At 45.4% G+C, this 27,819-nt stretch overlaps 2 protein-coding genes across 6 annotated transcripts in view; one reads left to right on the top strand and one right to left on the bottom strand.

The window, feature by feature from the left end:
- Positions 1 to 1,201: 1,201 nt before the first annotated feature.
- man2a2 (mannosidase, alpha, class 2A, member 2) lies at positions 1,202 to 21,381 on the top strand. Of its 4 annotated transcripts, none has more exons than XM_030426378.1 (24): positions 1,202 to 1,332; positions 2,547 to 3,501; positions 3,929 to 4,186; positions 4,291 to 4,435; positions 5,570 to 5,741; positions 5,977 to 6,104; positions 6,413 to 6,586; positions 7,081 to 7,267; positions 8,693 to 8,870; positions 9,154 to 9,356; positions 11,128 to 11,310; positions 11,529 to 11,643; positions 11,768 to 11,838; positions 11,953 to 12,118; positions 13,229 to 13,465; positions 13,720 to 13,842; positions 14,136 to 14,250; positions 14,521 to 14,654; positions 15,392 to 15,533; positions 15,874 to 16,007; positions 16,238 to 16,315; positions 16,840 to 17,034; positions 17,125 to 17,235; positions 18,028 to 21,381. In XM_030426378.1, the coding sequence occupies exons 2-24, from the start codon at positions 3,370 to 3,372 to the stop codon at positions 18,178 to 18,180; spliced, it is 3,534 nt and encodes a 1,177-aa protein (XP_030282238.1). In that variant the 5' UTR covers positions 1,202 to 1,332; positions 2,547 to 3,369; the 3' UTR covers positions 18,181 to 21,381. The 4 variants fall into 4 exon arrangements, with proteins under 4 accessions (XP_030282238.1, XP_030282237.1, XP_030282241.1 ...); XM_030426377.1 differs by having other exon boundaries at positions 17,122 to 17,235; XM_030426381.1 differs by lacking the exon at positions 16,238 to 16,315.
- Positions 21,382 to 22,914: 1,533 nt separating this feature from the next.
- Positions 22,915 to 27,819, bottom strand: part of furinb (furin (paired basic amino acid cleaving enzyme) b) — an 81,993-nt gene continuing 77,088 nt past the window's right edge. For both annotated transcript variants that reach the window (XM_030426384.1, XM_030426385.1), the window contains exons 14-16: positions 27,672 to 27,799; positions 26,906 to 27,034; positions 22,915 to 25,185 (exon numbers count right to left, since the gene is read on the bottom strand). In XM_030426384.1, the coding sequence (XP_030282244.1) occupies positions 24,467 to 25,185; positions 26,906 to 27,034; positions 27,672 to 27,799 (976 nt within the window). In that variant the 3' untranslated portion in view covers positions 22,915 to 24,466. The remainder of the gene's footprint in view (positions 25,186 to 26,905; positions 27,035 to 27,671; positions 27,800 to 27,819) is intronic.

Here is a 27,819-nt window from a genome sequence, read left to right as displayed (position 1 = left end):
GTTATAGTGTCCAGATAACTCCTCTCTTAAGTCTTTCTAACTCTTGCTTTTTAGCTTCAAGACTTATAGAACCTGTATGGGTTAATATGTGTCACACTACTACTGAATTAGAATGTGGAACATATTCAGCATTAATCAGGGTTATTGACACAATTTACACTTGTGGTTTTGCGTTCTGTCGCATAGGAATAGACCATATTTATGAAGTGTATTGGAGAGTGACTTCATTTGTTGTACACCATGTAAAGCCTATACTGATTAATTAATGTACAACAACTTAATCAGAAGCTCACTGAGGGAAAACTCTCAGAGAATCGTCTAGTAGTTGTGGAACACGGTCATGCTGAATAAGGCTTTGAAAAAAAAAAAATGTTGCCAGAAAGTTTCAGAAAAAGAAGCACAGAGGAAAATGTAGAGTAACTCACTTGCCTTTAGTAGAGCATTTCTTTAATCATTCCCACACTTATGTAATCTCTGGACGTCTGTATTTTCAGGCTGTGTCTGGTTTATCGGAACAGATGAACAAACCAGATGCAGTTGTGACCCACTATCGCGAGTACAGCCCACACAGTGTAATAGGCTATGTGATTCTTCTCGCTCGTAGACTGATTATTCTGCACTGGAAACAAAAACAGCCACCCACGTACGACACTGCAAGTTTGCAGCGTGTCTTCCCAGGGACAATGCATCAGTTAATGGGGATGATTTACAGCCCTCATTGTGAATTAAGTCCAGAGGGGCTATTCATCTTGTAAATGAATTGCCCTTTAACAGTAATGAGGTGTATCATTACAGTATGGCACTATTCTGTCTCTGAACTGCTGAGTAGATTGTTTTAAATATTACAACCATTAACTTGCTATAAATATCACAGGTAAGTAGGTCGTTTCAGACACAAGCATGTGGAAATATGTTGTGAATGACTTTGGTTGTAAAGGTTATGATCACTGCCAGTGTACATACATGTGACTGTAAGTGCCTGTTTACTGCCTATTATTAATTTTTTTTTAATTCACTATAAATATTTATTATGATTTGTATCCGTGTCATAGTAAAAACACGTGGAGGACACTCGTGTTGCGATGCAGACGCTCATATTTACACACTGAGTCCAGAGATTAAAGGTTGGTGCATTTTCTTTCACAAGCTGCTGAAGCTGTCCGACCAATCACCGCCCGATGCGCAAGCCCCTCTCTTCCCACAATCCTTTGCGGCAGCTCAGCGGTACTAGCGGCTAAAGCTAGCTCGCTCAGTTGGTAATCTGTCAGCCCGGAGCTAAAAGCACGCACACTGCTGGGCTCTCCACTCTTCCGGATTACTCTCCTTTGATGGGTAACGTCAGATTTTTTTCTCATTTTGTTCACAAAGAGACAGTCCCAAGGTCGTCAGTGAATGTTCGCCGATGTTTAGATGAGAGGGGAAAGTGGGATGGTTAGCCGGGAGATATCAGTCACGTATTGTCTTAATGTTATCAAGCCAGTACTTGCTATCGATTGTAACGGTTGACATGAATCTTCCATGCAGCACAGGTCTCTCTCTCAGGGCAGGGAGGCAGACGTGACCGCTGTTTGCCAAAGATTCACCAGGACACGACAATGCTCGTAGTAACGCTGTCTGACTCCTAAAGCTAGCTCGTAAACCAGCCGTGTTGATGTGGTAACTTAATCATGGAACATCTGGTTGCTAGCGCTAGCTTAGTCAGCTACACATTCGTCATGTCAAACGTCTGTTTATGTGTAAGTAACCGGGTTTATTAAAGTTTGACAGAGTGCTGTTAATGTAGCTGGTGGGTTAACTACATGTATGTGTTAACTGTATGGTGTGTACGTGTGCTTACACGGGATAAGTGTATAAATGCAGGTATGTTGGTGCTGTTAAGTTTGAAGCCATGCAGCGTTAACTGGCTGTCTGCCCAGCGATAGCAGACTAAAAGTCTCTCAAGTTAATGAATAAATAAGGTGCCACTCCAGAGTCAATATCCATTCAGGATGTCTGCCTTTATGCTTTTAACACGCCATCATGTGAGCAGCTTGGGATTTGTGCCTCATTTACATTTTGTCAAACAAACGCAGGACTGTAGTCTTTATCCCCGTCAGGCATCCCGACTGACAGAGCCTTTCATGTTGGATATATTCCTCATGTGGTCCACCAAATGGTCTTGAGAAGTAATTGTCTTCCCTCTGGCAGTGAGGCTGTATTTCAGTCAGTGCGAGGAAGTGTAAGTGCCAGGTTATTATCCCAGCCCTCTGTGGGTAATGCTAAGACAGTCCCAGCCTGAGAAGTGAGCGGATTATGATCCTGTTGGATTTGCTCACAGAAGGAAACAAGAACACCTATTAGTGCTGTGAGGAAACACAGGCCACTGTGCTGCGCTTGATCCCCGCTCCCCCTCTTGTTGACTTTATTTGTCAGATCAAAAAAAAAGAAAAGTCTCTCATTCTCCCACACACTTCCTTTCACTTGTGCTTCTCATTAGCGGCAGTCCCTCTCTGAAAGGCTGGATACATATTATTGTATGCTCCATTAATCAAAACCTTTCCCAACAGCTAAAGAAGACCCTCTGATGCGATTTCAACTTGGCGCTCACGATCGAGGACAGACGGTCTGCCCAGGCTGCCGCAGTAGATATGCTGCATCTATGCTTCTGAGAGAAGAATGACATTTGTCTCATTTTAATTCCTGGAGCTGTTTCGGGAAAGAAGAATCGAGGCCTTGCTTGACAAAAAAAAAAAGTTGCTGCTCTCAGCCAAGTTGGTCCTTTTCTCAGCCCATTTCTTCTCGCTGTTGTAGCCTAGTGTGCAGACTGTTATTGCACTGGAGGCCAACTAAGCAAAAGGGCTGCACTGGAGGATTAAACAGTGCTGTGGTAGTGGGGACTGGACTGGCGGAGCAGGCCCACAGAGACACACATCATGCTGCTGGGACACTAGAGTCCCTGTTCGAGCCCCTTCTGTGTGGCGCTTGTTTTTTTTTTTTTTTTTCTTTTCCTGCAGTCTCATCAGTTTGGATGGTCGAGCACAAGGGCTACTTTGAAGGAGCCCACCGGTGGCTGTGGTTTGGCCAAAGCTGACAGACTGCTTGCCAGCTATTGCTGATTTAGCACCCTTGTCCACTGCCACTGCTGCCGTAGCCCGCTTCGCTGTGGTCTCCAGTATGGTGAATGGAGGCTGGAGGCATCGCATGAGTGGCGCCGAACCTTCAATACTGGTGTAGCAGTTTACTTCCCATCATTTTGTCCGCATTGTGAGGGATTGCATTCAAGTTTACTCAAGGACTTTTTTTTTTCTCTGTGCTGGGGGAAAAAAACACCTCTGTCAAGGTCATTTTTTATTTTTTTTTAATCCGGAAAGAAGACCGCTCCAGAGGAGGATGAAGCTGAGGAAACAGGTGACAGTGTGTGGAGGGGCCATATTCTGTGTGGCTGTGTTCTCACTGTATCTGATGTTGGATCGAGTCCAACATGATCCTGCAAGGCGACAGAATGGAGGGAACTTTCCACGGGTAAGAATAATCACTGTAGTGCTCGTGCATACTGTATGTTGTGTGAAACCCCTCGCCTGCAGTTAGTTTTGTCGCACTTCTTTTTGCCTGTTTTGTTTTGATGCACCAGAAGTTTGATCAAAGCACAAATTAGCATAAAGTTTACTTTGGTCTTATAATTTGTAATCATGAACAAAAGGCTCAATATTTATTTATTTATTTATTTATTACACTCATATAATTTGTAACTCTTTAGGGCTGATTAATCTCACACCGCCCTTTGTTATCTTGGCTGAATCGGGTGATCTTTCATCACAGATCGTCTTAATTTGTAGTCGTCAAACTAAAGTTTACCGACTGTGACGGAGAAGAAGAATGTGGGTTTGGATAACAGATGTTTTATGACGTTACGCAGCTGCATGATTTATTATTTTTGTCGGCGTTTCAGAGCCAAATCTCGGTTCTGCAGAACCGGATAGAGCAGCTGGAGCAGCTCCTGGAGGAAAACCACCAAATCATCAGCCACATAAAGGACTCTGTGATGGAGCTCACAGACACAGGAGCTGTGTCTCCCAGCGGCCACCTGCCGTTCAGAAGTGCCAACGGTTCCTGGGTGCTCCCCTTCGACGGCCGCCCCACTTTCCTCGCTGTCAAGCCCCAGGATTGCCAATTTGCTGCAGGCAGCCGTGGCCAAGCAGACGTTCAGGTGAGGTCACTGAGCTGCTTGTCGTTTTAATTTCAGATGGCTACTGCATACTTGTTACTGTGGCGTGTCTAGTGAGCTCACGATGAGTTGGTGTTCCGTTTTAGATGCTGGATGTGTACTCCCTTCTCAAGTTTGACAACCCTGACGGCGGCGTATGGAAACAGGGCTTCGACATTACTTACGACCCCGACGAGTGGGACAATGAGCCGCTGCAAGTGTTTGTGGTCCCACACTCCCACAATGATCCGGGTGAGTTGTGAGGGGGGGGGCGTAACACAAAGCTGTACACGTCTCGGTGCCTTTGGGAGTTTTTCCGATTGAAATGCATCTCGAGACTCAGGCTAAAAATGGCTTCTTGTCAGCAGTCGAACCAGCTCCAGCGAATCCTTACCTGAGCAGGAGGGCTAGTGAAGATTCGTTTCATTTGTTCTCATTATTGTTATCTGCATAATGCTGACATGATTGACGGCTCAGACACAAACAATAGAATTACAGAGATATTGGCAATGGAAAACTGTACCTATTTATAGGTTTGATTGGCTGAGATGTTTTTTTTACGGACTGACATTTCCATTAAACTTGTTTACCAGCCTGCCACATGCTTGCTAAGTTGACAGTTATTGATATGTTGACAGGCTGCAGAGACCTGTAAAATTCTTCAACAGTGGGAATAGCCCTCGTTTGGGAGCTGCATTGGATTCAACTCTGCTGCTGCAAAGTTTTCCTCACTCATTTTCTTATGCAGCTTACAGACTGCAGTTAGCCTGAAGACACGTGAATGCAGGTTTACTGGTAAAAGGATCATTTCTTTGAATACAAAGTAGGGGCTTTAGGGGTTTAAGTCAACTTCAGGTAAGCAGGTCAAACACTGAGTGCGACTGCAGCAAATAGTCCTGTCGCTCTCAAAAAAACTATGAGCTCTCATTCACTTCACTATCACCATTTGAGTGTCATTTCTTATGATTAAACTGCAGGATGAGTTTGAACGTTGATCTCTACGAAATATATCGGCCCACAATACGTGAGATGAATATTTGACAGGACATTTTTAGGCTGAGTTTTTTTTTTTTTACGGTTGCAAACTCTACAGTGCGTTTTAGTCGCTTTCTTTGAAACCACTCTGCTAAATAGCTTTCTGAGGGGAACAGCTCCACTTGAATAAAATATGAGTTTTATTTTTGATCCGTTGCAGCACTTTTTTCCACCGAGCTGAATCTCTCACCTGCCCCTGTCTCGTCATAGTACCAGCCTGCTAGATAAAGGGGAGGTGGGCTGTGCTGCACAGAGGTGTATCGTTTCAGGAGACGGTCCAAGCTGTGGTGGACAATCTGTTTACGAGCCGCCGTGTAAACCGCTCTCGTTTATATCTTCTTGTCTCGTTAGGTTGGATCAAGACTTTTGACAAGTACTTCACAGACCAGACGCAGCACATTTTAAACAACATGGTGGTGAAGCTGGCAGAGGATCCTCGCCGGAAGTTCATCTGGTCCGAGATTTCATTCTTCTCCAAGTGGTGGGAGACTGCAGACGTACACAAGCAGGAGGCTATGCGCAAGTGAGTCACAGCTCAGTGAAGCGCGCCTTTAAGATCCCCACCTAAAATCTGCGAACGGGTTGATGTTTCTCTGATGCCCGCTGGCTTGAAATACAGTATTTTACACAATGGCTAGTATCTGCTGGCAGATTGTGGTAGCTCTACAAATAGCTTGTTATCTGGTTAATGGGACTCTCCTACTTTAGGGCTAGATTATCCTCACCTTGCTTTCTTAATCCTCTCCCGTGTTCAACAGACTGATCCTCGGAGGGCAGCTCGAGATCGTGACAGGAGGATGGGTGATGACGGATGAAGCCAACGTTCACTACTTTGCCATGATAGACCAGCTTATTGAGGGACACCAGTGGCTGGAGAGAAATCTAGGTGCACAATCAGTCTCCTTTCACAAGCCTTTTTCGTTCAATTTTGCCAATGCTTAAATGTTTGAGATGCTCTGTTCTCTGCGTGAAATCTAAGGATGTTTGCTCTCTGAGGCTAAAGTTGCAATCAGAGCAGTCTTCCCGGCGCTCATCATCCTGCATGTGTTGTCTCTCACTCAGCGGGCGATAAAACACTCTGTGCTACTTTTCAGCGCTCCCTGCTGAGGAGAATGACTTTCTAAAACATGCACCCTTTCCTTTTTTTTATCCAAACATAACCCCAAGCGTCTTGCTTCCCGCCGGCTGTCGCAGGTATAACTCCTCGCAGCGGGTGGGCGGTAGACCCTTTTGGGCACAGCGCCACGATGCCCTATCTGCTGAAGAGGGCCAACCTGACCAGCATGCTCATCCAGAGGGTCCACTACTCCATCAAGAAACACTTTGCCTCCACCCGCAGCCTGGAGTTTATGTGGAGGCAGTCCTGGGGTGAGTGGAGCGGAGCCAGCAACAGTCATCTGATTCATGCGCTTATCTGTGTTAAGCTCATTGCAGAGTGAGTCATGCCACTTGTCATCGTGGCCTATTGGAAGCACAAGCAGAGCATAATAGCCTCAGAGGACCTATCTTCATTATTATATCTTAATGAATTGGACATCTGCTGAAGAATTACTGCCCATTTGTTCCTAATGTAAAAATCCTCCATTATTACACGGGTAGATATGATCAAATATTGATAGTTCTTTCAGGGATTCATTTTGTAAGTGTTCCCTTTTTACTATTTGCCGCTTCATCCAGAAATTCTTTGATGGTCCTGATTAAAAAAAAAAAATGTGGGCGGCAAACATGTGTCTGAGCACTGGTGTGTCTCTGATCACAAATACAATCCTTACTCAGTGCAGAACACTCTTCAGAGGCTACTGTCAACAATCGACGCCTCTCATGCCATTTGATTTTCTTTTTTGTCTGTCCTGCTTTTGCAGACACTGGGTCGAGCACAGATATGTTTTGCCACATGATGCCATTCTACAGCTACGACGTGCCTCATACCTGTGGGCCCGACCCCAAGATCTGCTGCCAGTTCGATTTCAAGAGGTTACCGGGTGGTCGGATAAACTGTCCCTGGAAAGTCCCGCCAAAAGCTGTGGTGGAGGCCAACGTAGCAGAGAGGTAAGACTCTTACTTACGGTGATGACTCCTAAGTCCAGCCTGACTTTGTCGTAGAGGCATTTTAGAATTAGAGTAGGGTTGGACGATTCTTCAAAGCTTTATTGAAATTGAAAAGTGTCACTACATATTATCCTAAATGAAGCGTTGTGGTGCTGCAGAGATGCCTTGGCCTACAAATCATATTTTGCAGATGTAAGGGAAACATTCTTGTTTTGATACACTCCCACTGAAATGTACCAAAAGAGATCACAGATTAAAGCTAGACTGATCCAGTACAGCAGCTGAAGTTTGATTATTGCGGATATATTATTGTTGTTGTATATCAGAGCTGATATGGCTCATCAGCAACGTTCAGTGTCAATAATTGGGCTCTCTCATAACAAACACCGTCAGGACAAGCATCTCCTTCATCTTCTTGGCTACTTTAGCCCCATCGAATATATGATTGGTTGGTTTTTAAAAGAGCGACTTCGACGATCCCCATCTTTCTGAGAATATCAAACCTTTTCAACTTGAAGCGCCCGGAGCGGCTGCACAATCGAGCCAGCGCGGTCTGACAAAACACGCTGCTCTGCATGCTGCCTCATGTGCTCTCTCCTCATTAGGAAGAACTTGGGGAAAAAAGCATCACATGGACACGGGCCCTAAGTCAGTCTTTGAGGAAAAAAAAAACAATTATTCTGTTCTCAGTAGCTGGTTTTCTTCATCTGATATGAGCATATCATTGAATGACGAGACCAAGGAAATTGTGATTATGAGACATCCCAACAATTGATTGATTGATTGATTGAGAAAATTTGGGGCAGACTCGTCAATAATTATAAAATAATAGTGTTGAATAACAAGAAAAGTCCAAAGCCAGAATCCAAAAATATGTTTGAAAACATAGTTTACATACATGAAAATGTCCTGCTTTGTATTGGTCTTGTTTTAAAATGCCAAAGTTATGGAATCCTCACCAGAAAGTTTGTTTCATGTAAAACAAAAAAAAAAAAAAATGTCCTAAATTTCTGGTATTGGAATTTGGCTACACACACACACACACACACACACACACACACACACACACACACACATACACAGAGCAGACTGGGCAGTGTTGTTGAAACTCTGTTATCTCTGCTGGTCCCTTTTTTAAAAATAAACTAAACTTGAGCCCGTGCCAGTGACAGCAGCCAGAGAAGGTGGATGAACGGAGGGAGACAGACGCAGACTGCAGATAGCCTCACAGTCACATTAAGCTGCCTTTGAGAACTTACCCGAGGACATATTTCTGGTGCTAATGGAAAACACCCCCAGGGTTAATTTCATCCTCTTCCCTCCAAGGTCATGGCGATTTCTTCCAGAACTGCCGTATGCAAAGCAGCGCAGTTTGGATGCCAAGAAACATGTCCTCTCAGTCATTTCTTTCCTCTCCTCAACCAGGGCACAGCTCCTCCTGGATCAGTACCGCAAAAAGTCCAAACTGTACCGCAGCAAGGTGCTTCTCGTGCCCCTGGGAGATGACTTCCGCTACGACAAGGCTCTGGAATGGGATCAGCAGTACATCAACTACCAGAAGCTGTTTGACTACATGAATTCTCACCCCGAGATGCACGTACAAGTGAGAAAATAATTTGTCAACTGTCACAAACCGCGTCGCCTTTTTTTCCCATTGTGTTTGTGCCTCTCAGTATACAACGCTTCTTGTGATAATGAATCATGCAGTGGATTTTTTAACTTGCTGACAAAACAAAGAATCTGTCACGACTGGATGTTTGCTTCAGAAGATGCCTTGTTAGATGAAAGCCACACGCTCCGATAATGAGACATTTTTCCTTTCTTCTTCTTTTTTGTTCAGCTGTGTTTGAGTAAAGTGTGTGTTTTGTGCCGTCTGTGTCCTCCAGGCTCAGTTTGGGACTCTCACAGACTACTTCAATGCTGTGTACAAAGCGAACGGAGTGGCCCAGGGATCCAGACCCGCTGAGTTCCCGGTGCTCAGCGGAGATTTCTTTGCCTACGCAGACCGTGAAGACCACTACTGGACCGGCTATTTCACCTCTCGGCCCTTTTACAAGAGCCTGGATCGTGTGATAGAGTCGCACCTCAGGTGAGGCAGATTTAATCTCACTTAACTGATAACTGGCAACCACAACCTGCAGTGCTTTTATCACACTGTTGCTGTTCAGGGCCCGGCGTTTTTCCTGAAGCTTTTCCTACGCATTTTGGCCTTTTGTACAAACACAAACAGCATTTGCGGGTCACTGAAAGCTGAACTTTTGGAACGTGCCTTCCTGGGTGAACATATTCAGAAACTCAGCTTGAGCGTTTCTGGAAACTGTGACACATACTCCTACGTTTGCTTCCTAATTGGGCCTTATCAGTGTATCTAGCTTTGGCAAATGTGGATTTGGAGCATGTGCTCTGATATTGGGTTAGTATTTGATTTAGTGTCTCTCTTTTTCTAAATATAGATGAGATGACATCCATTCCTGTCAATGTACAAAGTGATATCAAAACATGACGACGGAAAAGAGATTAAAACAGCTGCTGACGTTGTTATAATAAGAAATGGCATTGCCCAGGAGGATTTTGTGAAGAGCAGACACATTTCCCTGCCTTGTTGATTACATCTTCTGTAACTAAGCAACCAGCAACAGAATATATAATCTGCTTCCTGATTATGGCCACGTAACATGCGTTTTCAGACGTGTTACTAAGGACGGAGACGATTTCTAAAATGGTGATTGACTGCACGTCTGGACAGGCTGTTTTTTGGTTTAAGCCCGTCTCCAAAAATACACCCTTGTACATGTGGAAGATGCCTGAGTGAGAGAGTGCGACAGAAGGCTATTTGTTTCTTTTTTGCATTGCAAACAAGCTGTAGGAGTAGTCCACTGGGAATAGATCCTGTATGCTAATTGAAGGCATGATGCAAGTCATTCTTTTAAGTTTATGTATGAAAATCTGTCTCAGAGGAAAGTTTTGGTGTTTGAGTGTCTGAAGGTCCTAAGAAAGTCTCTCTTAAATTCAATGTTATGAATATTAAAAGTGAGTAAATCTGCCTTTATTTGAATTTTTAGATCTTATGATACAAACATTTTCATCTAAATTTTATTCTCATCCATATTCGTATTTCTAAAGTTTCCAATCTTTAAATCTACCTTGAACCTAATGCTGTCTTATTACTTTGTACTTGCACACAACCTGTTGGCAAAATGTAAATAAACCTAACTTGCTTTACTAACTAGAGGTGTAACAATTTACGGATATGATTGGGAAAAGATATGACCTCATTGACTCGTGGAGCTCTGGATCCATCTGACTGTACTGTGAACCGGTCGATGGCCTGATTTTGTAAAGTCATGAACCAGTCGAGTGAAGCTGCTGTGCTGCTGCTTCCTCACAGCCTCTTTGAACTCATGTAAAAGTTTGTGAGACTCTGGAGAGAACGCCGGCAACATTTCCAATGCGCCGTCAAATCTAGCTCTAGCAAGAACGGGAAAGACGAAGACACGGAGATTAAACGCTTTTTTCAGTTGCTTGCTCGCAGTTGCTTTTGAGTTTTACAGTAGTAAACACTTCGAAAATGAATCTCTGCATGAAACAAAGAATTGTGTCGGATTGTATCGTATCTAGCGGAAACCAATCGAACCGTATCGTAGCCTATGATTGATTGTAAGGGAGAGACGCAAATGCCTACGTATAACCATATTTCTACGTTAAACCTACCTCTGCACAGAACCACATGTACTCACATTTATACTGACCTGCAAAGCTTGAATAAGAAATTGTCTCTGGTCCAAAAGTCAGACTTAAGTGTAAAGGTCTGTATACCCAAAGACTCCCCGGCCGATAACTGTTTGTTGATCTCCCTCCAGGGGGGCAGAGATCCTCTACAGCCTGGCGGTTGCCAACGCTCGGCATGCTGGCATGGAAGGACGCTACCCGGTCTCAGACTACGCCCTGCTGGTGGATGCCAGGCGGTCTGTCGGCCTCTTTCAGCATCACGACGCCATCACCGGCACTGCCAAAGAGAATGTTGTGATCGACTACGGCACCAAGTAAGAATCTGAGGGTCTAGAAAGAGGTGCTGTTGTGGATCGGAGAGATTGGATTCTTGTATCTTTTCATGCAATTTCCACGAAACTGAGAAACCTTGCCCCCCCTTATTTTGCCCTCGTCTCTGTGGCTATTTTGAAACTCACCGGTTCAATACTCTGAAGCAAAATAACAAGCTGTGACTGCTGCAGTGAGCCATTGATTCCTCCTTCCTCCCTAGATTACTGCGTTCACTCATCGGCCTGAAGAGAGTAATCATCAATGCTGCTCATTTCCTGGTGATGAAAAACAAAGAGTTTTATCGCTTTTACCAAACGGAGCCCTTCCTGGAGACGGTACGAGCTAAAAAAAAAAACCCAAAACACGGAGGGTACATTTCCTCCACTGTATGGTAATGTGTTTGTAAAACCGCAAAAGTATTTCGGTGTGTTTAGCCGTGTTATGTTTTTCATTTTCTAGGACGACAGGCGCGCCACTCAAGACTCTCTGCCTCAGCGCACTCTAATCGAGCTGGACCCAGCAGGACCGAGGTATTATCAGCATCCCCTCTCATCTCCTCCGCCTCCTACCTCAGCAACTCCTCCACCATCCTGTGCCTCTGATTGCTTTTTTTTTTATTTTTTTTTTTTCCATCTCTCTACCAGGTACCTGGTTCTGTTCAACCCCATCGAGCAGGAGCGTCTGTGTGCGGTGACGGTGTTAGTCAACACGGTGAAGGTGCGGGTGCTAACGGAGGACGGACAGACCCTCCCGGTGCAGCTGAGCGCTCAGTGGAGCTCTGCTAGTCAAATGAGCGCGGAGGTATTTGAGGTAAGAGGCAAATTTCATCAGCGTCCGCGCCGGCTGCTGTGCGCTCGGTACGAAGTCATTACAGTTGTGTGCTTAAGTTAGAAGAAAAATAGATTTGAAGCCTTCTTGGGGAGTGCTGCTTCATGCTGCAAGTTAAATAAAGTTATATAAAGCCTTTTGTGGCTCCAGAAGGAAACGTGGTAAGTCTGATAGATTGCCTCGAACTATGTCTCTCGAGTCGGCGTCCGTCGAGGCCGAAGACTAGCAGCGAAGTAGAAGTGAGTAAGAAATGAGATTCTCTGTAGCCCACTTCTAATCTCTGCTTAAGAACCAACAGCTCGAAATTGTTTTGGCCTCTACGAGCATAAACAACCAAACTCACTGACTGAACCGCCCAGCGGTGTGGTTGCATTGCGGGTAATGTGAGCAGCAGGTTTTGACGAGAAGGAAGATAACATGGGCATAAAACAATATCGCATGGCATGCTGCGTCAATTTTGTCTGTCGGGAATCTGAAAATGTTACGGGAGAGTGAACCGGCGCACAAATCTTTGTACAATCTAAAATGTGTCATAGTTGTATCTCGCCTGGTGAGTTAAGCTTCACTAGGAACGTTTCTGCTCATCCTGCCTTCCTCATGACACAAAGCGTTGACTCATAGAATCGACTGCAACAGCTCAGGTGGTGGATATGACGATGTAGGTTTCTTGAGGTGATTAACCTGAAAGCGAGTACGAGAACTGATGTGTTTTTGTTTACCCAGCCCCTCTAGAAATGAAAACAAAACATCCAATGAAACGGCTGCATAAGTATAAAAAATTAAGAGAAAAAAACCCATTTGCTCGCCTCCACCCTGTGGATTAATTTGAAATGAATTTCTCTCCACCCACAGAATGTAATGAATTTAAATGAAACGGAGAAATACAGCCTCATTAACACTCATCTCTCATCTGTTTAATTACAGCACGTTGTTGCTAATGTGTAAATGCTTTTCCCATCTAATGAACGCCTTATGGTCAACACTCTTTGTTCAGATTAACAAGGAAAACAACACATTTTCACATTTGTGTGTGTGTATATGACAGCGCCGCTTTATGGATATCCAATCATTTCTTTCAAACCCTTCACCCAGGCGACATTCATGGTCCGTCTGCCACCTCTGGGCCTGGCTGTGTTCCATCTCTACGAGTCCCCCGACTCGCCCATGACGCTCCGCTCCGACACCCTGCTCAGGCTGTCGGGACACGGCGTCACTGCCCGCGCCGTCGACCCGCTTCCCGTGCGCTCGCAGCAGTCCGACCCTCAGACCTTCTACATCAGCAGCCAGTCTCTCACGCTGGGCTTCTCCGGAACCACCGGCCTGCTGGAGGTTTGTGTTTTCATCGAATCTGTTAGATTTTATATCTGTATTAAGGATCTGCTTGACCGCTTTTAACTTTGATCTTTTGGAAGGCGTAAAGCTGCGAGCTCGATTTCTCTATAAACCCTCGCTGCTTGATCAAAGCGAACATGGCATGTCTTGTTGCCGCTCAAACATCCTTTCATCTCTTATTTTAATTCTGTTCGCTGTGTTCTCGTCCGCTTCTTTTTTTTATGGCTTTATTTTTTTCCCCCCATCTGCAGAGCATCAAGCGCAAAGACGATCCTCAGGAAGTGAAGGTTCAGATGCAGTTCATGGTGTATGGCACTCGTCCCTCTAAAGACAAAAGTGGAGCGTACCTCTTCCTGCCTGATGGGAAAGCAAAGGTACTCCTCTCTCTCTCTCAGCGGCTGTATGTCAGATGTTTACTTGCCTCTCAGGAGGCTTTGATAGACTCTCTCTTGTGTATTGTGTCATTGTATCATGCTGGGGTGCTCGGGGCAGGAAGGCAGGCAGACTGGGTGCTGCTTCATCTTCTCATTGATTTTTTTTTTTAACACAACTCAGTACGAAGGATTCGCTCGAGCACAGTAGGCACTTGTGGCTCCACTTCTCTCTCTCTCCCTTCTTTATTCACTTATTTATCTCCCGACTGCACTTTCTCTCCTCCCGCTTTCAGCCCTACAACCAGAAGGAGCCGCCCGTGGTGCGCGTGGTGGAGGGGCCGCTCTTCTCCGAGGTGGTGGCACACTACCAGCATTTCCAGCAGACGATTCGCATAAACAACGTGCCAGGTAATAAACGCGCAATCATATCAGTTTTGAAAATGGCTTCTGCAAAAGGCTGCTCATGTTTGGTTAAAGGCGCCAGATGGTACAATACGAAAAAAGGACCAATATGTTTGACAAAATGACAATTTATAATTTGATACAGCTGCCTGGTTTTGACTTCTTAGCAGACAAATGCGCTGAACACTATCCAAGTAGCATTTGCAAATCACATTTTCCCCCCATTGCTTCCCATCTGTGACATGAGTTTGTTTCATCATGCCGTTGTATTTTCAGGGGTGGACGGTTTGTCGATCGACATCACCACCATGGTGGACATCAGAGATCAGACCAACAAGGAGCTGGCAATGCGGTTAGTCACCGACATCCAGAGTGGAGACGTCTTCTACACAGATCTCAACGGCTTCCAGGTCAGTTCTTTTTTTTTTTTTTATTTGAAAGCTGCTGCTGAGTTTCTCTCCTTTTTTTGGGGCGTAATTGCATTTTTTTTTTTTTTTGTTAAAGGGTGCGGCCATTATCTTTTATTTTTGAGGTTTTCATAGTATTCTGTAGCTTCCCAGTAGTTAACCCTGTAACCCTGTGAGTGTTTTGGGATCAGAATTCTATTTTCCCAAGCCCCCCGAAAACCTTTTTTCCCATTTGACCCGACGTAGGTTTTTCTGCACGATGACGGTGCTACAAAATACATCCCCTAGCCCGCCTGCTATGCGTCTTCTCTTCGTGTGAGAGCTGCAAGTTTGTCTGTTGTTCAGCCACGCCATGTTCAAACGGACAAACGCCCAGCGGACATGATGAAGCATGTGCTCCGGCTGAATTCGCCCAAAATCCTGCAATGTGGCACCTTCCTACAGGATTTTGTGCTTTTGGAGCGTAAACGATCAGAAACCTATATTACTACGTGTCCCTCGTTTAACTACGGGAAGGTGCCGACTTTGAGTAGTGTTTTTACAAACGGCCGATCCTGTATAATAAGGCTCTTAAATAATGATAAAATGGCACCATCTTCTACCTCCAAGCTCAAATCTTCTGAGCTTATTTTTCGTCTGCACTGTCTGGAGTCGCTCTTTAACCAACCCTGACCTCGTCATGATATAAACTTCATATCTTTCTGGCTCTATACGTTTAACATTTTGATCTCCTCTCGCAGATGCAGCCCCGTCGCCACTACATGAAGCTCCCCCTGCAGGCCAACTTCTACCCCATGCCCAGCCAGGCGTACATCCAGGACAGCCACCACCGCCTCACGCTGCACACAGCTCAGTCTCTGGGCGTCAGCAGCCTGGAGAACGGTCTGCATCTTCATTACACTCTATTTAACGTAGTTTCAATCGAATTCATTTCTTTTTTTTGCACTTGTACTTTTCTTAATTAACCGTCTCTAGCAGTTTAGGTAATAGTTTTGTACTGAGGCGGGGGGGGGTAATCCTCCCTTTTCTCCATCAAGAGGTTCATGCTTTCACATTAATGTACTGAGCTGATTCTGTTATCATCATTATGAGTAATGGGGGCGTTTTGTAAAGGACGAACGGCTAATGTCGTCCGTCTTCATCAAGCAATCATCTGAAAGTTCACTGCACAGGCTTTGTATGAACGCCGTCGTCCTCTGCTCCTCCTCCTCCTCCTCTTCAGGCCAGCTCGAAGTGATTATGGACCGGCGGCTGATGCAGGATGATAATCGTGGGCTGGGTCAGGGCCTGAAGGACAATAAAAAGACGGGCAACCGCTTTCGACTGCTGCTTGAGAGGAGATCCATGGGCAACAAGGTCAGTGAAATGATTGGAGGGGGAACGGCGGATGTTGGAGGCTGGGGAAGTTTCTCTGCGGTGCGGCAGGACTCTGCATCAGCTCTGTGGAGTGTAACGTCCTTCATTCTGCGTTCATTATCACCTTTTCTTCATGTTTTATTTCCAGTGCTCATTACCATCCCATCTGTCTTTGTTGTTTACCTCTCATCTCTTCTCTTTCTCCTCTTTTTCCGCTTCATTACCTTCAGCATGAAGGCGTATTTGCCAAACTCTCCTCCTTGTTTCACTCTTTCCTCTCCAAAATCTTGACTGACGGAGTTCAAGAGGTAACGTTGCCGTAGCAACACTGAGGATGCTTGTTAGCCCTCATCATAGTCAGAACTGTAGCGCCAGTTTCCTTTTTATCCTTTTTTTTTTTTTGTGTGTGATCCCCTCCACCTCATAGCCGTTCCATCTTTACAACAGCGCCATTGAAAGTAACAAATGATGTCATTTATCAACGGAATGAAGACTCACTGGCAGAGACTGGAAGCCATTGGTTGTGGTTTTATCATCCGACACTGTGCTAAAACTGCTGATGGTACTTGGGATGAAGTTGCCACAAAAGATCAGGCGTAATGTTTCAAACACTTTAATGCCATCAATTAAAAGAAAATGACATCACGGCGCCGTGGCTGCAACAAAACCCAATATAGATCGATTAGCACCGTGTCTGGACTAGAATTAGAAACACACCTCGTGCGCTGTCACAGTAATTAGAGCCTGTTGCTCGCGTAGAGACGTGATGACAAAATAAATGACCCACTGCCACTCACCGCTGTGGTTTAAATTCATCTCTGCCCTCCTACAGATGATGGACAGTGCAACAAACAGCTTCCCGTCTATACTGAGTCACATGACCAACACCTTCCTGAACCACGAGGCGCTGGCGCTGCCCGTCCTGCCCAAACGCCGCGGCATCCCTCCTCTGCAAACCTTCGCCCCGCTCAAGTCCATCCTGCCCTGCGACTTCCACCTGCTGAACCTGCGCAGCATCCAGAGCCAGGTGAAGTGACACGCACACACAACTTTTTTGGTTTCAGGTATTCTGTGATTGGACCCGACTTGATTCTGTCTTTGTGTTTGTGAGCAGCAGGACCCCCAGTCTCCGTCTCCGTACACAGCCATGATTCTTCACCGTCTGGCGGTAGACTGCGGCCTGGAGGCTCAGAACCTGGGCTTCAACTGCACCACCACACAGGGACAGGTCAGGGTGGACACACACACACACACACGCACACATACACTCTTACAAAAGACAACAATAGACGCTGTAAGCTCATTAAACTTTAACTTGTGCATGAACTGACGTTTGATTGGTTTTGAAAACGTGTCTGTACTTTTGTTAATCACCTGAATACCAAAATATATCTGTTCTTTGCTACTTTGTAGACTTTATTTGTCAGCTATGGCTTTTTATTTAATTTTCAGATTAATATTTAACATAAAAACATACGATCATCTTATAATATATGATGCTTTATGAAAGATTAAGCTCCCAAACAGTGTATGAAGCTGTTAAAGTTCTCTCTCCCTCATCCAACAGAAAAGTTTAGATCAGATTATATAAAGATTGTATCAGACAGTCTAGAGGTCTTTGTGCAGGCGGCGCTCCAGCAGCTCAGCTGGTAGAACATGTGACCCACACACGAGTCTCCCATGACCACTTGCTGCATGTCATTCCCCTTCTTCTCCCTCATCCCACCTCCTTTCCTTTTCTCAAGCTGTCCTGTCAATAAAGCTGTGAAAAGGCCAAAAACTATAAGTAAAAACGAGCCCTGTGTGCATAAATAATGACTTTTACTGTCGATGCTTTAAGCACATGCTTTTGCAAATACTTCTTTACTTTTTAATGCAGGATTTCTTCTTGTACCGGGGCAAGTTTGTTTTTGCTTCTTTACTTCAGTAAATCGCCCCGAATACTGCTTTTTTTTTTTTTTTAAATTTGATTCCCGTTTAGCTAAACTTAGACTTTCTAATCCCTTCTGTCTCTCCGCAGCTGAGCGTGTCAGGACTGTTCAAGAACCTGGACCTGCAGCTGCTCCAGCCCACGTCCCTGACGCTGATGCACTCCGGCGCGCCTCTGGCCAACGACTCCTCCATCAGCCTGGATCCCATGGAGATCTCCGCCTTCAAGCTCAAACTGCGCTAAGAGCCGTCCGGACTAAAAGAGGCAATAATGAAAATTAAAAAAAACTCACCAGACTTGTTGGACCAAGAACCATGCCCCCACGCCGGGGCCACAGACTGGCAACAGAGAGAGAGAGAAAAGGGGAGGATGTGGGGGGATGTCTGGCTCTCTCTCTGTTTTGTCAAGCAGAACCACAAACACTACAGCTCGGAGAGGGAAAGGTCCACTGTAACATGACTGACTGCACAGCAGGGGGCAGGCGATAGCTGTTACTGTGGACGTCTCCGAGAGCAGCGGAAAACCCCGGCTGAACTCGGAGCGAGGAAAAAAAAAAGGCTGCCAGGACTTCTCATCAGACGCAGCCCAGGTGTCTGTTAATCGACAATGAAATCTCATTTAGTTCTGCTTTGTAAGAACTCGCGTCGTTTTTTTCTATCTTGGCTCCATCCTGGACTGAACTACTGAATGTAAATATCCCACACGACTGAGGAGGGAGGGGAGGGAGAGGGGGGGCTGGGACTCGTGCCACATCAGAGTGCAATTTACAAAGCTTTATTTGGTATATGGGGTTTTTTTTTTCTTTCTATCTTTCTTTTTTTACATGTACGCAGTGAAAACGACACACACCACCAAGTGATTTTGGTTTTGTTTTGTACCTGTCAATGTAACTGCAGTTAATTGTATTTGATTTTTACACTTTTTTTTCCGACAGACTCGAATGCAGCATAGAGAATGTGTGGTCTCTTCGTCTTAACTCGTGAGGAGAGGCTGCGGCTCTCGTGTGTCTGAGTCCAGCAGCAGTCGGGCCACCTTACGCGATAAAAATGTGATCACTAATCATATCCGACGAGCGTTTAACCTTCTATTCGCTGTTTTTCTTTTTCCATTCTTGCCTGTAGATAGTCCGACGACTTTCTTTCCCCTCACTTCTTCTTCTTCTCCTCTCCCCGAGCTTCCTCTCTGCTGAGGAGAAAAAACTGGAAGGCCCGTGATTTTGAACGCCCCTGTCCGTCATTCCCGGCTGGTTTTGTTTACCATGCTGTATGCAGTAGAAGACTAGACACAGACTATACCTCATATATACCATACGGCAGATATATCAGTATGTATGTGTGTGTGAGTGTGCGTGTCTGTAGGGTATGTAAATGTGAATAAGTGAGGGGTCTTCTGGGGGGCGTATTAAGGTTACAATGTTTACTATCAGGGACCATTAATAGTACTGTTAGGTGTCATCCATCACTTTGGGTTTCTGTGCGGAGCAGTGGGTCACGTCATCGCAGGACAAAAGAGCAGACTGAAAATTAAAGGGGTAGCTCACCCAAATGTGTAAAGTAAACACATTTGGTCCAGTGGTGTCTGGCTATGCAGATAGATTTGACTTTGAGATATCAGTGTAGAGCCGATTGTGTTCATTTCAGATTTAACCGTCGGGGAAAACTGCTCACCGGTGTATGTTTAAAAAAAAAATAAAAATAAAAAAAAGGATCTCTGCAGTTACCACGGAGCTCAAGGTTACATCTTTTTAAGCACTTGTTTTTGTACAAACAGCAGAGATCTTGAAGTTTTTTCTCAAATGTTTCCAATCTAAAAGGAACCACTTTACTCCTCGCCTGAGAAGCCGAGTCAAAGAATCTTTGGCATTTCAGCTCGGTAGACGACAACCCCCCGACAAAAAGAAGAAGTGATTATTGTTGTGGATTTTTTATTTTTCTTTAAAATTTTCTTTCGACTGTTTCAGCACTTTATCTGTCTCTGAGATTTCTGCCACCCAACCCATTTCCATGAAAGTGAATGACATTTCATTTTTGGTGCTCGATGCATTAAAATATTTTATTTAAAAAAGAAAAAAAGAAAAGAAAATTGACAGCGGCTGGTCTTTTCCTGAAAACGTGTCCCTGTCACTCTGAACCCTCCGCTGTGAGAGGCGTTCATGAACCACCTTCTACTCTGACAGAACCATATTTTTAAACTACATATTGATTCTTAGCAGCTTTTAACCTTCAAATATTATTAAAAAAATTATTTGTGAGCGCACATTGTTGTTCGATTATGCAGCGCACAGAGAGAAGGTGTTCACAGCTGAGTTAAAAGGTGGTAGACCAGCTCCAGAGACGCCTCAGAACACCAAAGATAACTTTTTTTTTGCAAAATACTTCACTGTAACGTGTAGTCGCGTCACTCTTAAGACGCCGGTTGGTATCCTCAGCAGGGTGCATGGATCGCATCGTTGCCTGCTTGTATAAGACGGCGAAACACGTTGATTACTTGTATATAAACTTCAAACACATCAAACTTTTCTTGTATGTAGAATGGAATCGAGACAAAGCAATAATCTGTGTCAAACTCAACGTCTTTTAAGATGTCAGTGTCGAGAGCAAAATCTTTCACAGCCTCGACACGTGAAACCAAAACTGTCTGCATGTCAAGACACCACCAAGTGATCCAACGAGGAAGGAAATGTATATTTGTTTCTCACTTTGGTGAACTCGCCCTTCACACAGAGGTTGTATCAGACCCTCCACATGGATCCTCAACACGGGAGAAGGTTTCAAATGATTTTTTATTATTGTGAGCACTACAGTACTTCTGTCCCGAGGCAGCCCCGAGGCACTCTGCCTCATTCTGGCGTTCATCCGCCTCCACAGCGGCCGTGGAGGATGCTGTCATCTGTGTCCAAAGCTCGGGCCGGACATCTCTCGGCCCACCTGTGTTACACTTTGTGCAGCGCTGCCGTCTCCCCTCTGTCCCATCACTTTCCCCCCCGCTCATCATCTCCACTCTCCACAGGAGCTCTGCTGCTCTCCTCCTATGAGCCGTTATCTGCTCTGCCATAGCTCAATACATTTTGCCTCCTCGCTCTCACTGCAGACGCCCCCGGCCCCCCCCCCCCCCCCCCCCACCCCTCCTCCGGCTGCGATTAGCATTTCTGTAAGACCAGACTTCACTGCGTCTTGAATTTGCACTTTCTCCTCTCGTCTTCCTTGTCACAGCCTCCTCTCTCCCTGCTGTTTCGTGTTGCGTCTGTGTCTCTTTGTTTTTGTCTTTTTTTTTTTTAAAAATGTGATGTGTGGTAGCGCTGTTTTTTTTTTTTTTGTTAGTTCAGAGGTAATAATTGAACGCAAGGTATCACCTGTGTGTTTATTCATGACGAGTTAAAGCTGCCGCAGTAGAGCAGAGGAGACCGGGAGTAAATAAAGATCAGAAAACCGGAGTTTCACTTCATCTGAAATTATTTTGAATTCTCTTTCATGCTCAAGTGAATCTTCTGTATTGTCACGCTGTCTTTTGGTCCTTGAGAGCTTGACCGGTTCTCGGTCAGTAGGGGGCAACATTGAGTCAGTCCGGCGGTACAGTGCATGCCTACAGATGCCGTCAGTCTCGGATAAGTGTTATCAGCCCTTGTAGACTGTCAAATACTTCCTTCTTCACCGGTTGCCTGTCAAGGACTCAACCTGACATTAAGCCTGGAGAAAGCTCCAATCTCAGATCACGTATAATTAACAAGCAGCATGTTTTCTGACATGTTTACGCCCGTGTGTGAGTCGGAAGGCGTTGACGATATCGGTGACGGCGTCGGGCAGGAACATGAAAAGAATTTTTTCTTTGTTCGGGGTACATAAAAATGGAACAGGAACACAGAAGAAAAAAGAAAGTGTTGTGGCAGGCACGCCTGAGGCCTGAGAGAGTGATCACTGCACTGCATGTGTGGAGAAGAAAGGAAGTGGCTGCGTTGGTGTGTGTGTGTGTGTGTGTGGGGTGTGATGAAGCCTGTGAAGGCACCCTGGGGACACTCATCCTCTCCCTTTTAGTCCAAACTGCCAACTGTGTGTCTCAACCTGTCTGTGGAGAAAGAGAAAGGGAGACCTGACAGTGTGTTCCTCTGAGCTCCAGCACGAACACGCAACGATGATGTTCGACCGGCTGGATTAATGGGACTGGAACCTCGGTGTCCAATTGATCTGGATGTGAAATCACCTAACGGGGAGCTGATTTGTTGTTTTAATTAATCTAACATTTCTTGTTGCCAGGCCTCGTTAGTGGGCCGCATTCAACAGAACATGGCAGCCAATTAATATGAGCTAAAGGGCACGGGAGGAGGGGAAAAGAAGGGGTACAAAAACTGCTCACGGGTCGTGGAAACATGTAATGAAGGTGTGTACGAGGAGATAAAAGGCTTTCAAACAGCTTTTAAAACGAGCCCATTCACACACACCTTTGCTTCCACGTGCGCACATTTATGATGCAAAACATGACGCATCCCAGAGGTCACCGAATTGTGCAGCGAGCTCTCCCAGCAGATCTAATTACGGGCCCCAGAATGAATGTACCTCCACCCCTGAACCCATTTACCTGCGTCTGTGGAGGGTGTTACAGAGGGAAGCTGCTAATGAACAAAGCTGCTACCGGCGGGCATTGTTTCCCCGCCTGTGTACAAACCTTTTCCATTTATATTAATTTAAATGACACCATATTGAAGCCTGAGAAAGAAAAAAAACAGTTTCTTGAAGGCTTTTTTTTGGCAGCGGCAGCAGAGCTCGCTGCAACTGGATGGTAAGGAGAAGACAGAACGCTGGCAAGCCTCTGAAAGCCGAACGCCCGGAGTGAGCACGCGCGCGCAACAATGATATACGGCCATGAAGAAGTGATGAGCCATCTGTTCTCTTGGGTGGTGTTTTTGCATGTCAGAGGCGGCGTTTAAGATGCATAAACCCCTAAAGGTTTTCCAATCTGGCAGTAAAAGGCGCACAGAGTCTATTTATGCAACAGCCAAAGTCGTTTTTTTTTATTCCAGCATGAAACTGATCTCCACAATATTAACATCCACTGTCAGTTAAATAAAAAAAGGATATAAAACAAACATAGAAAATGCGAGACAATATCTCTTCATTTCTTAATCACTGTTCCGAGTCGGGGCCTTTAGATCCGCAAAGGCTTTGATCCAACGTGTGCGGCGGCTAGTTTTTCAGTGCTGACAAAAACAGGAAATAAAGTAGGTGTGTGTGTTTTCGATGTATGGCAACTCCCAACAGAGAAGGGGATGAGCTTTACGACTGATGAAGATGTTCTGGGAGAGAAAGCCCAAAATCAATATGTGCTCTGTCTGTGGGGAGAATGAAGAGAAAATGATCTTATTTCTTACCAACAGCAACCAAGTAGAAAATGTTGTAAAGGTCAGCCAAGCAGCTTTGGGCAAAGTTTTTTTTTGGGGGGATTTTTTTTTTTATTTTATTCAAAAGCAGCGTCTTCTACAAGTCAATGAGATTTTGCGATTTTGCGACTGATATATCTGATATGCCTCTGCTGCGGTGGCAATTCCCGCTGTGCCCTGATTTGAAAACAGAGCATCCTCCACAGTTTGGTGCTTATCAAACAGCCGGCGGGATGTTTTATTACGCCGTCCCAGCGCGCGGCCGAAAATCTTCAATTTAAAGTTTTCCCACTATTAATGAACAGCGTGTCGACTGCACGACCCCTGGCCCGCAATCTGCCGGGGGAATCTGATAATAATATCACAACGCAGATGTATTACCTATCTGCCCGCGCTGATGTGCCAGATGTTTGTGTTGGGGACAAATCTGATGCGTACAGGGACACTCCAATCGTTTTACACGTCAGGCTCGGTTCACTCGTCACAGAGAGTACTTCTCAGCCTTCTCAGCCTGTGAAAACAGTTATATAATATCTTCTAAAGTTCGGGAAGGAGAGTCTGAAAAAAATAACCCCAAAGAAGACATCAGGGTTATTTTGAGCTCTGAGTGGTTACCGGGTTCAGAGACTGCGTTATTTCCCCCCTCAGAAAATCTGTCTTTAAAGACATGTGGATTTGCTATGATGCGATTGAAATGCATTGTGGGAAATGTAAGATTCAGAGTTAGTGGGACTCTTACCTATAATTGGGTACCAGTAGTCAGGATATATCTGCCTGTGCTGCTTTGATTCTGACTGCTCTGACCGCTCTGTCTCTGAGAGGGAAACACAAAATCTTTGAAAAATGCTTTTTGACGAACTGGGACAGATTCAGGTCAGGCAGGTCATTAAAGTAAAAATAAGCGGTTGCGTAACACCTTATATGGGTTGACACAGACTCAAATGCACACTGAATACATCTTACATCCAAATATTAAACAAAACAAGATAAATTAACAAATAAATACATGAAGAAACAAAAGACTTGACTCCTTAATGCATTAGGACGGGGTGCTGATGGGACGGTAAGGCCAGCGCTTTGTGTTTTTTCTGAGCCTGTGCGATTCCCCTCCATGTGTCCGCTTCATACAGTCGGATCCGAATGCTGACACGGGTTCAGCTATATGGCGCTCTGTGTCTTGATAAAAGCTGTCCTCTCGCTGTGACCGCCGACTTCCTCGCTGTCTGATTCAGACTGGTAGGCGATCATGTCCTCATCGCCCCACACGGTGGGGATCCCCTTGTAGCATATCCGTGCGTTCTTCTCCCGTCCTTGGCCGAAGCCAAAACCGAAGCCCACCCGCACCCCCCTCGTCTCTGAATACACAGAGGGCAGTTTGGTCCTCCAGCCTAAAGAAGCGCCGCCTGAGCGCTTCTGAAGCAAGAAGAAGACCCCGACGAAGGCAGCCAGGATGAATGCACAGCTGAGCACGGCCACGACAGCCGGCAGCCGAGTGGACGGAGCTACGCTGAGCCCCGGCGGTTCCTCGCCCCCTCCGCCGTCGCCTGCTGCTGCTGCTGCTGCTGCTGGTGTCTCCACCGCTGGCTGGACTCCGTCGCCCTGGAGTCCCCCAGCTTGTGGGGATTTACGCTGGACCTGGTTCTGGTGCAGGCAGGAGGTGAGGACCAGGTGGCTGTGAGGCGGGCAGGACAGGCAGTCTGTAGGCCCGGTGCCAGAACAAGTGAGGCAGGCGGGGTTGCAGGGTAGGCAGGCCTGGACGGAGGACAAGTCCACCCAGTTCTCCAGGGAGAGGTTGAGGAGCTGCGGGCCCGAGGTGAAGCCCGGCGGACACAGCTTCATGCAGCCCTGGAGGAAGAGGGAGAAGCCGGGGCTGCACTCTAGATGGAGAGGGATAAAAGCATACGGGAGGTTAAGTCTTATGAGATCCAATAAAACATGATGAAAATGGCGTCTGAAGATAACCGGTCCCATAACATCTGAAACAATTTTTCCGGGAAGTTTACTGCAAAGAACTACCGAGTCTACGATTTAGGTCTGCAGGAAACACATTTTTTCCATCATCTTTTTATGATCTGCTGATTATTTTATTGATTCATTGATTAATAATTTGGTCTGTAAAGGTCAGAGAGTAGTGAAGAATAGCCAGCACTATTTCCCAGAGCCCCGAGTGCGTCTTCAGATCGCTTCTTTGTTAGACCAACAATCCAAAGCTGTTCAGTTAACAACAGCACAAGACAAAGAAAACCAGCTAATTCTCACATTTGAAAAGGTGGCATCATCAAATCTTTGGTACTTTTGCTTTAAAAATAACCCACAGGATGAATATCTTATCACGCTATTTGCCAATTAATGTTGTAATCTAATCATCTCAGCCCCAGTTAGGTTTTTTTTCCATTAATTATATGAACATAATGGGTTCAGAGACGGTGCAAGTAATATTTGATAACAATTTAATTTGAGTGCTTGTGAGAAGATCTAAAAATGATTTTTTCATAGTTGCTGAACAAACTGAGCAGCAGTTGTCTACAGTCTGCAAGCAGGTGTTGGTAACTTGAGAGAACTGCCAATTAAAATAAATGCAAATCACCCCCGATAACAAAAACACAGGCATGCAGCGTGATATGTGAATTAAAAATAGAATGCAAACAAACAGTTTTCTGATCCCATCGAGTGATATCCTTTCTCACAGAGTGGTGAACCTCGCCTCATCCCTGCTTGTGGACGACTGAGCCTTTCCAAGACGACCCTTTTATACCCGATCATGACTCTATCACCTGTTACCAATTAACGTGACTACCTGAGGAACGTTCTAGATGTTCCCAGTCTTTTGTTGCCCCGTCCCGACTTGTTTGGTGTCAAGAAGTTGAGGTAAAACTTAAAATGTATCATCTTTATATGGAGCATATGTCATAAAATATAAATAAGTTATCGCTTTCTTTTCTGTTGAACGTTATCTCTGTTGAAATAATGAAAACTGTTAAACATAAGAAAAGGTTTTTGAATTTTTAACCGATCCCTGCGACTGACCGGAGGATTCGTCTTTTCTCTCCACATAATTATCGCCAGATTACAAAGTCGTTTCCAGGAACTTTCAAGCTCATTTCTAGGAAGTTATTAGGAAATCAAGCATTGGCAGAGACTGCAGAAACGTAGATTTTGACTAAATTATGGAGAAGTCTGGAATGATTAAGAAGGAAGCGTCTGAATGCTTGGAAGCAGAACGAAGCCTCCGACCTTATCTGCCTTTCAATGAGGGACTCATCTTCCTCAGCAGTTGTTGACGACATAGCACCTCTCGCGGAGACGAAGTTATAATCTCCCCCTGCTGCTCCTCCATACGTCCCACACTCTGATTTAAACTGTTATGACATATGGCAATGTGCATATTCAGAGTGCGCTCGTAAACAGATTCACGAGAGGCTTGTAAATGGGCAATCTGTATTCACAACACTCGCTTTTCGCAAGTTGAACCGCCCAACGCGGTCTGACCGAAAGCCTGCTTTGTAACACCGCCTTTGTGCCAGCGTTAATACAAATGAGCCCATTCTGTTTAAGTGGCTCCTGTTCAGAGTTTGTGCGTCGGTGGAATGAGCTCACCTATGCAGATCTGCTGGGCGTCAAAGGTCTTGCAGCTGTTGTTGGACGGCCGCGGGAAGTCAGATGATGAGGGGTTGACGACGCTGGGTCCGATCCCCCACAGGATGAGGTTGAACTGACTCAACACACCTGAGAGAGAAGAGGGAGAGACAGAGAAAGGGGGGGGCGGAGAGTATTAGGATGTGGAGGAGAATATCAGTATAACACTTTTTTCAGAGAGGGAACAGTGTGAACTGGCTGAGAAGAGGATATGGGGGTGGAAGGAAAGGGAACAAGTGATGAGACCGTACAAAAACAACACCGGAGGAGGATAAACACCAGCAGAGGATACAGATACGGTCTTTTTCTTCATTTTTCTGACTGCCCAGAGTAAACAAAGCCAGAAGAAAGCACCGGGTCCTGATGAGTTACCTCTTCAGGACGATGCACTGCCGTTTGAAAATGCAGCTCGATAGTTGAGAGGGAAAAAAAAAAAAAAAAAATTCTCAAGTTGTTAATCAAAAGGTTGCCAACCACATCCTCGCAGACGAATATTTTTCTGTAAGGTTTTAATCTGGATGTGTGACAGACGCTCCCGTGGAACCAAAAAGAAACGCTACGTACTGAATCATTAGAGAGGGGCAGGAGAAAATGGGGACCGAGGAGAGGCTATTTAGAGAAGCATGAAAAATATGCCAGAGGACTTTGAGTTGATGAGGGGGCAGTTAATGATGGCACGAATGTGATGCGGCCAGGCCGAACAATTAATGGCGATGAGTGGGGTTACCATAGTCGCGACCATTAGCCGCCACGTTCTCTATTTCCAGGGTCCATTCCCCCTGAGGATCCTCGTCCCACGAGTGGGTGGTCATAAAGGCCCAGTCGTTGAATCCCTCCGAGGAGAAGTCGTTGGGCCTGAGAGAAAAGTGGCAGAT

Source organism: Sparus aurata, chromosome 8 (assembly GCF_900880675.1).
Source record: "Sparus aurata chromosome 8, fSpaAur1.1, whole genome shotgun sequence".
In the NCBI taxonomy this organism is placed as follows: domain Eukaryota; kingdom Metazoa; phylum Chordata; class Actinopteri; order Spariformes; family Sparidae; genus Sparus; species Sparus aurata.
Note: the sequence above shows the minus strand (reverse complement) of the source record. Positions and strands in the feature narration are given on the sequence as shown.

What these genes read in the sequence shown, in the direction of transcription:
- man2a2 (XM_030426377.1), top strand. Translation starts at nt 3,370, where the DNA reads ATGAAGCTGAGGAAACAGGTGACAGTGTGTGGAGGGGCCATATTCTGT. An exon ending in ACACTCCCACAATGATCCGG is followed by an intron (nt 4,436 to 5,569) that starts GTGAGTTGTGAG and finishes TTGTCTCGTTAG; the next exon opens with GTTGGATCAAGACTTTTGAC. An exon ending in ACCCCGAGATGCACGTACAA is followed by an intron (nt 8,871 to 9,153) that starts GTGAGAAAATAA and finishes TGTGTCCTCCAG; the next exon opens with GCTCAGTTTGGGACTCTCAC.